The 12,107-nt window shown below is 49.9% G+C and overlaps 1 protein-coding gene across 15 annotated transcripts in view; it reads left to right on the top strand.

Annotated features, from left to right (window-relative positions):
* Positions 1 to 12,107, top strand: part of MAPT (microtubule associated protein tau) — a 100,272-nt gene that overhangs the window by 50,845 nt on the left and 37,320 nt on the right. For 7 of the 15 annotated variants that reach the window (XM_025999515.2, XM_025999512.2, XM_072746942.1 and 4 more), the window contains exons 2-3: positions 2,824 to 2,970; positions 6,743 to 6,829. In XM_025999515.2, coding sequence (XP_025855300.1) covers positions 2,841 to 2,970; positions 6,743 to 6,829 — 217 coding nt within the window. In that variant the 5' untranslated portion in view covers positions 2,824 to 2,840. Of the gene's footprint in view, positions 1 to 2,823; positions 2,971 to 6,742; positions 6,830 to 9,304; positions 9,392 to 12,107 lie in introns of all 15 variants that reach the window. The other 8 variants (XM_025999513.2, XM_025999511.2, XM_072746945.1 and 5 more) reach the window with 2 other exon arrangements.

Here is a 12,107-nt window from a genome sequence, read left to right as displayed (position 1 = left end):
CTCCATTTGCCCCTCCCCCTTTCAAATAAATAAATAAATCTTGAAAAAAAAAACTCGATCAGAATTAATCAAGAACCAAAATAAAGGTGATCAACTAGAGACATTATCTGCCACAAACATAATAAAGGGTTGATGTTATTCATGCATGAAGTTCTCACTCAAGTCATTACAATCAGTGCTGAGACCTGAACAGAGGAGAAAGGATATAAATGGGCATTTTATGAAAGAGGAAACCAATACATGAGATTTTTACTTATACACCTGCATATCCATCATGTTTCAGGAGGGAAACTTGGTCATTGAAAGGAATTGATCAAACCTAAAGAATAAAACCACAGAGCTCATAAAACTTCTTAGCGCTCACTAAATCTTTAGCGGCAGTTTGCACAGGGTGCCCTGCGTGGGTGGGCCTGGCTTACCTGGCCCAGGTGTAGTGTCTCCAGCCAGTTTAGGAGGCCTTGAGCTTCTAAGAGGAGCCCACTACATCAGGGGGGAGGCATCTGGTGACTCAGCCAGAGGAAGTCATTCACGGACTGGACAAGCCTTTGGGTGATGACCCGAGACATCCTGAGAGGCTCCACGAGTGAGGAAGACACTACTTCCTAAATTCAAAGTTAGGAATTACTTTTAATGCACTGAGTATTCTCAATAAAGATGATCCTGGAGCATGAGCAGATGACCATCTCTAGTGGGTTCTGTGGAACCACAGCAGTGTCTCCCTCCGCCTGGAACTTAGGGGGAGGGATGCATGTTACTCTTCAGCTGTTCGGGAAGACTAGGGAGCAATAGTCTTCTCAGATAATGGAACTAGTCCCTTTTAGAAGAGGTGTTCTGACATTTTGGGGCTTTCTAAGGGCAACAGTCTATTAATCATATCTAAGGGGATATCTTAGATATGTCTAAATCCTAAGCCTTGAAGGATGAATGGTGACTTTGATCTGCCCAAAATAAAGTCCTGCTCATCGTTGGGGAGATGTCAAAGATTTGGAGAACCTCAATCTTGGATGTCTTTGCTAAGTGCTCTCTGAGGGACAGGGTCCTCAGAATGAAAGGAGGCCCCTTCTGTATAGGCAGTAAATACCTAAGTGGGACAGGCCACCCACCCAGCAGAGGACTCCCTGAACTCACTCTTTTTTTCTTTTTCGAGATTTTATTTTTAAGTAATGTTTACATCCAACATCGGGCTCGAACTCACAACACCGAGATCAAGAGTCGCACAGTCCACCGTCTGAGCCAGCCAGGTGCCCCCGCTGAACTCATTCTTAAAACCCTCCTAGGTCATGTGGCTCTTGCTAGCTTCTTGCTAGCTTCCTACATTATGGATAGACAGAAGGGCTCAGACGGCCACCCCAGCATGTCCTCCCTAGAACAGAGAGGAATGAAGCTAGACACAAGTCTGTTGGTGGCCAACTGGTGTAGACGCAGTGCCAGAAACCTTTCTGCTCCACCATCAGTGTCAGGAAAGCATTATGAGAAGGGTCCACCCCAGGTGGACTCTCCCACCTGGTAGCCCACCCTTTATGTGACCTGCCCAACATCTGTCACAGGTGAGACATGGCTTTTAGAACATTCTGTAATTTCGTAACGCATTTAGGGAATGCATGACATCAGGTTTGCCTTCCACATCTTGCCTTTGGCAGGTGTCATTAATCGATCAGGGAAGCCAGGAAACCAGGGCGCTAGATGTGGTGAAGGGGGGGTAAAGGAGAAGTCTCCAACCTCTCCAGTTTGTGTTATCAGCTCTCCCCTTGGCAACTCACCCTCACCTCCATTCCTGGGTGCGCTGAAAACACTTCGTGAAATGGAAACAGAAACCTTAGAGGCTAACCATTAACGAATTATAAAGGAAAAGTATCGATTTAAAGCAAAGAATGCAAACAATCAGAATAAAAGAAAGAACATAGGTGAAAGCAAATTAGAGAAGGGGAAATGGCAGCACAAATTTTTAAAAAGAAAATGAAGACTAAATTTAGATTAAAATTATGAAAAATTATAAAACTTACAGTTGAAGGAAAGATTAAAAGAAAACTTCTGAGCCTGGTCCTCAGAATGCACATCTAAGGGGCCTGGTGGGGGCCCCAGAGGTGAGTGGCGGCCCAGCCCTGACCTCCAGGGGAGGCCTCTCAACTCAGAGCTGGGGGTGGGCAGAGTCAGGACATTTGGGTCAAGAGTCAGTTTTGCTTTGCTGTTGCCTTGCGATGGAATGATCACTTTTGCCTCCCTGTGCTTCCCTTTCCATACCTGCTGATGCCTTCTGTGTGGTCTTACCCTTTCCATTAAAAATTTTTAAAAATCAAGCTATTGGTCAACAGCATTTATATTTTAATGAAGTGGAAAGAGTACTGGGCATAACAGGACAGGCCCCCTGGACCTGCCTACAGGGTGGTTTTGGGTAGGAACTGATGCAATTAGAGGTGATTAAAAGCACACATACAGCAGGCACCTGGTGGCTCAGTGGGTTAAGTGTCTGCCTTGGGCTCAGGTCATGATCCCAGGATCCTGGGATTAAGCTTCACATTGGGCTCCCTGCTCAGCAGGAAGTCTGCTTCTCCCCCTCCCTCTGCTGCTCCCCCTGCTTGTGCTTGCATATGCTCTCTCTCTGTCAAATAAATAAATAAAATCCTTTTTTTTAAATGCACATACAGGTAAACATGACACCTCGATGAGGTTGGGCATCCCATGTCAGGGAATGGGGAGGCAGAGATCTGTTTGCTATGACCCGGGGAGGTGGCACTTCTCTCCCTGCCTCTACCCCACCACCCAAACCACTTAGGTCCCTCGGCTTAGCATGCTAGGCCTCATCCTCCTATCTCCCTTCCTCAGGTGGGCCTTGACCTAGGATGGCTGAGCCCCGCCAGGAGTTCACTGTGATGGAAGATCATGCTGGGACATACGGGAAAGATCTCCCCTCTCAGGGGGGCTACACCCTGCTGCAAGACCATGAGGGGGATGTGGATCACGGCCTGAAAGGTGAGTGCACAGCCACACACACACAATAAGCCCCGGGAGCTTGCTCTGTAAGGGGCTGGCAGGAGGCATGCATGTCCAGATTTTAAAAGGAATTTTAAACACTTGTATTGGTTCAACATAATTTGAAAGGGCCAAGACAAAATGTGAGGCTATTTGAAAATGTACCTTTCCGAGGAGAATTTGACACGTGTGGGGATGGAAGCATGACAAAGATTGGAGGGAAGGTTTGTCAGTCTAATTCATAGGGGGTGGTCACTTGAGACTTTAGCCACATCTATTAATCTTGAAACCAGCCGCATGCACTAGCGTGCAAAATGCTCGGCTTTGTGCATTATTTCTATGTCCTCCGTGTGAGCCTGTCTGGGCCTTATTTCAGTGAGTTTGTCAGCTCTGGGATTCCTATTGAACCTACATGAAATGATTGCATCTTTAAAACCTCTAAATAAAAAAAAATAAATAAATAAAATAAAATAAAACCTCTAAATATTCTATAATACCATCTTTGGGCCAAATTGTCTTGGCCTCCTTCTCTCCACTACCAAACACGTGTGTTTCAGTCCACTGACCATGGAGCCTGGAGAGTCCCACAGAGAACACCATACCCTCTCTCCTCATATGCTGCCCTCTGCATCATTGCCAGCAGCTCCAGGCGGACCCCAGCATAAGAAGAGCTCTGTCCCTGCCCTCCAGACCCATTTCTAAGGAGACAAAATAGCAAACAGACTATTTGTTCTCTTTTAATGCTAAAAATAATAAAAAACACTTGGCAGCCTGGGGTATGGAGTCATGGCTGGAAGTGGTGGAGCTCTAAGTTAAAAAGGGTCCTCTTCCAGGGTACATCTGTTCAGGAAGGTTCCCCAAAGGAGATGGGGTCCCCAGGAAGTTCCCTGGGTTGGGGAAGAATGAGGAGCAATAATTACTCCCTACTTGCAGGATTTGTTGTGGGCCTGGTTTCAAAGGCAGAGGAACCTGGGGATCAGACAGATGGGCTCCTGGCTGGAGGACATGAAGGAAGAGAGGGTACACTAGCACACTATCCTGGGGAGCTCAGAGGCTGCCCTCTGGCCTTCTTGGGCACCCTCCCCCAGCACCAGGTGCTGGAGGAGGGAAGGAGAGGGAAATATCCATGCCAGTCAGGTGTCCCAGGGGGCAAAAGGTGAGGCCATTTGAAAATATACCTCCTAATGTCCTGCTCTCTCCTCTAACCCCCATCCTTCTCCAGCCGCTTCCCCTTTTCTCTGCCCACCCTGACCCCAGGTGTGTGGATGAGGGATAGTGGCCCCTAGGACCTCGATCCCAAAAGTTAGTAGCACCCCACTTTCTCCCTGCAGCCCTCCCTGACTGAGGCAGCTTGGGGTGGGGGCTGAGGCAAACTCGTTCACTGACCCCTGACTGAGGCTAGAGCTCCTTCCTCTGTGGACCTGAGCCCACACATCCTGCACAAGTCTGCTGTGTGTCATGATCACCATCGCTGCTTCCACACTCAAGTGTCCCAATCTGGGTGATAAAGTCTGTGGGACCCTGCTTATAAGGGAACTTCCTTAAAATGGTAATTTGGGCATTTCAATAGAACTCTAGGATTGCCACCAGTGTCTCAGGCGATGCTCACAGTAACTGCTGCGGGCATATGTCACTTTTTCTGGTTCACAGATGACAAGCAGAGCTTCGGCTCCTTGTTGTCTGTTTTGCCCCTTGTCACTCAGCCGGGTCCCCTGGGAACCCCTCATGGGTAGATTCCAACCACCACATACTGAATTCTGCCCCATGTGAATTGTGCCAGTGAGGCTCTATTTAGAGTAGGCTGGTTTAAAAAATTAAATTTAAAATATATGCAGTGTTACAAAGAATATACCACAATAAAGTAGGTTGTTAATAATTGGGGAAGCTGAGTATGGAGTGTATTTTCTGTAGTATCTTTGCAACTTTTCTGTAAATCTAAAACTGTTCTCAAATAGAAATTTCTTTAAAAAAAAAAGTCTGGGAGGAAAAGTGATTTTTACCATTCTTACTTTTTAGAGGGGAAATGAAATTCAATTTGTAAAGTTAGAACAAGTTTACCAAGTTCTTTTCTGTCTTAGAGTTGTCTAACGTGTGTTTCCTAAAATCACTCAATTCTTTAACATAAAACATAATCAGAATATCTATGCTAACATATATGGTATATATACACGCAATTTTAAGTTGCTAACCTTTTTGTCACTGCTGTGAAAGAAAAATATTTCTAGATAATTGGCTTACCCAAAGAATATACTTCCCAAGAAAGCAATTGATACTTAAGAGATTTCCATAGTTCTTCATCAGATTTATTCTTGCTTCTAAGGACTTAGAGTGAGTTATTTTTATATGGGGAGTGAGCAATTTGACATGGGAGAGGGTGTCACTTTATTAGCAACATTTTAAATAAGTGACAGGCTATTCTGAATAATTACAAGAAACCACAGAAAAATACTGGAATGAAGAGTGTTTACGTGGATGCTCAAAGTTGGACAAGGACTAGATACAGCCTGGAGCTGCCAGGTGGTGAGGTGACGGTGGTTAACAGGTAGAAAAACACACCATAAGAAATTAAAAGGTGTTAATGGGTTAACTTCTTATACCTTCCAGATAAGACATTCAGAAGAGGCTTCTACCTCCTTCTTTCCCTCCCTCCAAGAAATTCAACAAGGCTAATGCAAACGATGAGGATGGCAGGCTCCGACAGAGCAGGGGAGCCTGCTTGGGGCAAGCTTGCTCTGGGCACTCTCATGCCATATGCTCCTGTGCTCGGACAGGCAGGGCTGGTTAGTAATAACAAAACCCAGCAGACGCTCTGCAGATGCTTCCTCACCTTTTGTCTAAAGCCTTCTTAAGACAGTTTGCAGGTTTTTGCAAGCCCCAGGACCAGATTGCTGTGTGTGCGCTGAAAATTTGTCTAAAATTAGCCCTTCTTTGGCTCTATGGTCACCCCCAGGGCTGGGGACCCAGTGCTGGCATTTCAGTTAGCAAAGGGTGTCTGATCTCACAGTACAATTGAACACCACTCGCCTTTTCTCATGTGGGGGTGGTCCTTCGTGCACAAACCAGCCTCGCAGCCTCCCTGTCCTGAAAACTGGCTCCAGGGCTGCCCCCGCCTCAGGTGGAGTGGCTTTCCTGGAGCCTAGCAGGGCCTCCTTGGCTCTGGATTCTGAAAGGACAATTTTCTTGTGGGTAACTGTGGCTGACATTTCAGGTGTGACTCGAGTCCTGTTGGTCAGTACTTGGAGACCTTTCTATGAAAGATGCTCAGTGAAGTCCAGACACACAACTGGATGTCCAGTTAGAAGGGACAGTGTCTGCCCTGAGCTTATTCCTTTTCAGAGGAAGGAGTTGGATCTGAGTGTTTTCCTGATGTCTACTTGTCATCGATGAGTGGTGGTGATTTCCCATAAACCTCTCCATCAGAAAAGACACACAGTGGGTTTATTTGCAGCTTGGCTTTGTAGTATCAGCTGCCCTTTTGTCAATACAAGAGCTTTTGCCTCTGAAACCGCCTGCTGATTAAAAGGCAGTTTCTCCTCTCGCCCAGGAACAAGTATCTTTGCCTGATGATCCTGGTGTGGGGACACAGTGGTGTCGAGGTGGGAGTGGGATTGGCCCCCTTTGTGAATTCATCATGTGGCCATGTCCCATCCACCTGGGTTCCATGATAGGTGATTTTCAGCTCTGAAAGACACTGCTCCCCATTTCCTCCTGAAGCCCAAAGGAGGGGTGGAGAGAGGCAGCCATTCTGAGGGGCTCATTGTATATGTTCCAGAATCTCCCCTGCAGACCCCCGCCGATGATGGATCTGAGGAACCGGGCTCTGAAACCTCTGATGCTAAGAGCACGCCGACGGCGGAAGGTGGGCTCTCCTCTCATTGCTTCATTCAGATAGCAACTCCATACCTCCAGCCTGCGCTTAGCCATGCTTTGAGCCCTGCGTGCCCCCCTTCCTGGCTGCATTCACTGCCGCCTCTCCCTCTGGCTTAGAGACATGCTTGTTTGGTGCTTTGCAGGACGGGCTCTGGCCCCGGAATGTTGGGAGCCAAGCCCTGCTTTGACGCCTTGCTCACCAGTGCCAGATTTGGGCACCTTCGTCGTGTGTGTGCTTTGAGGCAGCCACATTTGGAGAGGCTGGGATCTGTGGCAGAGTGGGGCCTGAGCACAGCCCCACAAAGCCCTGTTCCATGTCTATTGTCCTCCCCACATTCCTTCAGAAGCCCTGATCTACCTTGCTCTTCTCTCATGAGCCACCAGGTCCCAGGACAGCCATTTGGCTGAGGAAGGGGCCAGGTCAGTGCACCTGTCCAAGCTCACACTTTGGGACTGGTCTGATTTAGTATCCGTCATTCCTTGAGCTCTGGCCTTGGCCCCATCCTCTGGACATTGGCCAGGGTATTAGCTCCAGCACATCTAACCTGTCCTCTCGAGATGTTTGGTGTCAGGTTACTATAAAGCTCCTCATGTATTCCCTGAAGAGCAGCTTGGTCCCGATTTTGACCACCTGCTCTTGCTTCCCCTCTGTGTCAGTTGAGACTGCATTTGATTTCACATCATGGAAAACCCAACTAATTGTGGCATAGGTATGAAGAGTTTGTTTGTCTCATATAATAAGATGTTTAGAGGGTAGCAGGTTCCCAGTGTCATCAGTGCTCTTCTGTTTCTATCTTCTGCCCTCCTGAGTGGTTGGATTGTTCCTTCATGGTTACAAGATGGCTGCTGCACTTCCAAGCATCACATCTGCCTTCAGAGCAGGAAGAAAGTAGCAAAGCGAAGTGGCCAAAGGGGCCTTGAAACCAAATGTGTTTCCTTTTTATTAGGAAAGCAAGAGTTTTCCTTTAAGCCCCAGCTAGCTTCCACTTACGTCTCATTGGCCAGAGCTGAGACTCCTGGCCACCCCTGGCTGTAAGGGGGAGGCTGGAATGTGGAACATTTTGCTTTTCAGACCTATTAGTTGGAGAAATCATGGGAGAGGGGCATTGAGGATGGCTTTTGAGTAACCACTCTGTGGCATCTGGCCTTCCATCTCTCCATCCATCCCCAAGGAGACTTCTCAGGACTTCTCCTGACCCTGCCTATGACTTTGGAGGCTATCACAGGATGAGAACCTGGTCCAGCATCTCCCCAAGTGTCCACTTTTGAATGAATTCAGAAAGTGACTGAAGTGCCTGCCAATTGCTGGCTATAAGGGTGCATCTGTGGGGGAGAAAGTGGACGTGGCCCTTCCCCCGTGATTTTCAGCCAGTGAGGAGAATACCCAGGCGGAATGCTCTTTGCTCTCCTTCTTAGAGCTGGTGATGCAAGACATTTCCCGCTGATCTTGTTAGGACAGTTTTGCAAGTTGCTACCGCCCGCGAAGGTCCTCAAACCCTAACACCAGACCTCATGGCAGCCTCCCAAATCATGGTTTTCAGTCCTCCCATCAACATTACTCTGGAAGAATCTTCCAGCCAAGTGTTGCTGCACTCTGGATCCTGTACATGTGTGGGCCCCAAGAGCTTCCCCTCCCACCCCACAAGAAAGGGGATCCTGCTGGGGCTGGGCCTTGCCAGGCTGCTCTGCTTGCTCCCAAGACAACCGTAATTAAAATGGATTCCATTTGACTAAAATGACTCGGGCTCTTGGAAAGCTTTCAAAGCTGACAACTCCTTATGTCTGCCTGGAACAGCCTGGGAGAGTGCCAGGGCAGTGCTCGGGGAGGACTAGTGATTTGGAAATGTTCACCGTGATGAGAGGCCGCCAGCCACTCCTGATGGCGGGGTTTATCTCTGGCCTGTGCTCTGAAGGTGGGCCATCTGGAGACCTGTTGTCGGGCACCCAACTCTGGACAGGACCAGCTTGTTCACTGTCCCACGGGGGAGTCTGTGCTGCTAACCATCAATCATGGGCTCAGGGGACAGGGGGCTCCGAGCCGAGAGAGAACTTGCAGGCCACTTGGCAATGATATTCCCATTTCGCAGGTGAGGAACCTGAGACCCAGAGGACACAGGTCTTGCTCAGAGCCTCACAGGGATCCTCTGATTTTCAACATTTCTTCTTTAAAAGCACCTGGGCCCACCCCCAACAGTCCCTTTTGCTGCAGTGTTTACATGGGGGCTGTCCCCAGCAGATGGCCTGGAATCTCATGAGCCGGTACCACAGGCAGGATATTAATGTGCTTCCTGGGGAGACAGGCCGGCAGGAGCACGGCTCTGGGCTCTGCTTTGTGGTGTTGCTTTTTGCATGCCGCCGAGTCCCCTCCTGCCTCCTGGCCCCTGCCTGCTTCCAACACCAGAAGTAAGGTGAGGGGCTTGGCCTGGCTCATCCTAGCCCCCCTAAGGCGACTCTCGGTTTTCAGACGTGACAGCGCCCTTAGTGGATGAGGGAACCCCCGGCGAGCAGGCGGCCGCTCAGCCCCCCATGGAGATCCCAGAAGGAGCCACAGGTGAGGGTGACTCTCATGGCGGGGTGGAAGAGACCCTTGCCGGGTGCCCCACTGCCCTGCTTGGAGAAGTGGGTGCAGATAGGGGTGATGGTCTCCCCGAGTGAGGCAGCAACATGGGTGGATGCCGGGTTCTGGGAATCTTGGGTCATTCTGAATTTGGTGCCTTGATACTCTGTTGCTTCCGTGGCTGCCAGCCTCTCCGAGGACAGAGGACCTTCTATTCCCTCCAGTGCTCCTCTCCCGTCTCAGCCAGCACATCAGCTCCGAGCTCTCTCCCAGGTCCTCTGAGAAGGGCTTGTGGAAGCTTCTGCCTTCTTCACATACACACCCAGCTCAGTCCTCCACTCCTGCTGGGACTCTGCCCAGTGACAGTCACCTCCTAGTGGGCAGGGACACCCAAGTGTGTGGCAGATCCAGATGACTGACCCACACCTTCGGAGGATCTTAATGGGATAGCCCCTGAGTTCAGCCTGTGATCTAGCATCCATGTCTGGGACTGTCTTTTCAAATGTATTTGCACAAAACAGGCATGACCAGACTGTCCTGCCCACACAGACTATGGGAGTAGCTCAGGCAGGGCACCGACCAGAAATAGTGGTGACCTCAGGGCTGCTGGGGGCCCTCAGAGCTGCCCATACCCTCAGGAAGTGGCTCGCTCGGCCCAGAGCACTTGCTGTCATCCCCGTCTTGTCCTCCTCTTCAGGCTCACGTAAAGATTCAGCTGTGGGCATGGTGATTTGGAGGGTGCTCAACAAGGCAGAAGAATTCTGGACCAAAAAAAAAAAAGAATTCTGGACCAGGTTTCACTAGCAATAGAGAGGAAGGGAAATGTCCCCACACAGGAGTCCTCTTTTCCTCCTAAAGAAGGTGCCCCCAGCAGTCATTTGGGAAACTACAGCCTTTTCTTGGGGCTCCTTTTGTTGAGAACACCCGAGCAGAGGTCCAGCAGCACCCCCAACTTGTCAAAGTAGTTTCTGCTTCCTGAGTTGGTATTTCGAAATGGATAGAGCAGGGGGTGATCCTTCTCTACCTCTCCACCTCATCCTGGACTGTGAAGGTCGTTTGAAGGCCATGGACTGACTCATGGGGTGAGATCTTGGATAACCTGATTTTTGTCACCCCATCCTCTCCCAAAAGAGCTGAGTCAGTGAGGGGAGCCCTTCCCCTCCCAGGTGAATGCCATAGCCCACCCTTGACTTGGTCATCACTCCGAGGTAATCAGAAGTACTGTAGTCTCCTCTGTTGCAAAACGCCATCTGCGAGTGCTGGTTAGTGTGTCCGGTTCTGTGCAGTAGCCCAAGGCCATCCAGGGTTGCAGCCCTCCCCTCAGGGGCTGGGGACGTGGAGGAGACAGGAGGCAGGAAAATTCGTCCTGGACTGGCACTGTGTGAGCCGGCTTCACGCTCTCTGCCCTGGTTAAAGTTGACTCTCTCTCGTGGGCCCCTGTTTGGTCTTCTTCCAGCCCATCCGTTCAGTTATGCACCCCACCCCCCCGGCCCCCTGCAGGTCCCTCCTCTACACTTGCTGCCGACAGACATTCCACTCCCCTCAGCCCCTTGGAATCTGAAGATCCACTTCCAGCCTTACTCTGCTGAGGTTAGCTGGCTTCTCCTGGTGGCCTTCCAGCCATGGTCTAAGGCTCCTCTACGCTACTGCTGCCCTGGGCCTGGCTCGGGTCTGTGGGAGACACACGGGCATTCTTTGCCCAAGCAACCATGCGGTCTGTAGACTGACCCCAGGGCAGCAGCCACGCCCCTTGGCTCTGCCCGTAAATGGGGTCATCTCTCCTGGTTTTTCCACTTGGGATTCTGACAGCCGTCTGCCATGTCACTAACCACAGGGGACACACACCAAGTGTCTCTGAGTGGTACCTTGAAACCCTTCCAATGGGATTGAGATGGGAGGTGGCCATGTAGCTGTCCTCCATACTCCCAAGCCACCTTCTCTACCCCTTACATCCTCAGTGAGGTAGGGAGGTTTTAGACTGGGGGGACTTTTTTCCAGTTATCGTCTTGGACAATGTGTTACCTTAATTTAGCCTTTGCTTTGGCAGGTCACATTTGCCAACATTTCATCTTGGTGCGCCAATGAAACTTTGAGGTCCATTTGGGGGTGCAGTATGGCTACCCTACTGTAGGAATCCCTGCCTTGCTAGGATGGGAGCCCCTGCCATGTAGTAAAGTGGTGGCCCAGCCACAGTCCCACACCCTACTCACTCCCTTTGGCTTCTCTGAGCACCTCCCTTGCTGGGAACTGGTAGGGCATCAGAATTATCAGTGATCTCCAATATCTGACCTGCACTAGGGCCAGGATATTGCAGTCCTACACTGGCATGTGAGTGCAGTGACTTCCCAGGGCCACAGCAGTAGTGTCCCCCCAACGTGTCCCACTTGTTCTCTATCTCCAGGGTCTATGCCACTTGGCTGGACTTACTATCACTCTACGCTTTTCTACCACAGCCTCGTCAGAAATTCAGACCAGGGGCACCCGGGTGGCTCAGCGGTTGAGTGTCTGCCTTTGGCCCAGGGCTTGATCCTGGAGTTCTGGGATCGAGTCCCACGTCAGGTTCCCTGCGAGGAGCCTGCTTCTCCCTCTGCCTGTGTCTCTGCCTCTCTCTCTCTCTTTGTGTCTCTCATGAATAAATAAATAAACAAATAAATAAAATCTTTAAAAGAAAGAAAGAAAGAAATTCAGACCAAATCTGTGCTTGGAGCTG

Source organism: Vulpes vulpes, chromosome 2, assembly GCF_048418805.1.
Source record: "Vulpes vulpes isolate BD-2025 chromosome 2, VulVul3, whole genome shotgun sequence".
NCBI classification, from domain to species: Eukaryota; Metazoa; Chordata; class Mammalia; order Carnivora; family Canidae; genus Vulpes; species Vulpes vulpes.
The sequence above is the reverse complement of the archived record's forward strand: the minus strand, read 5'-3'. Positions and strand labels throughout refer to the sequence as shown.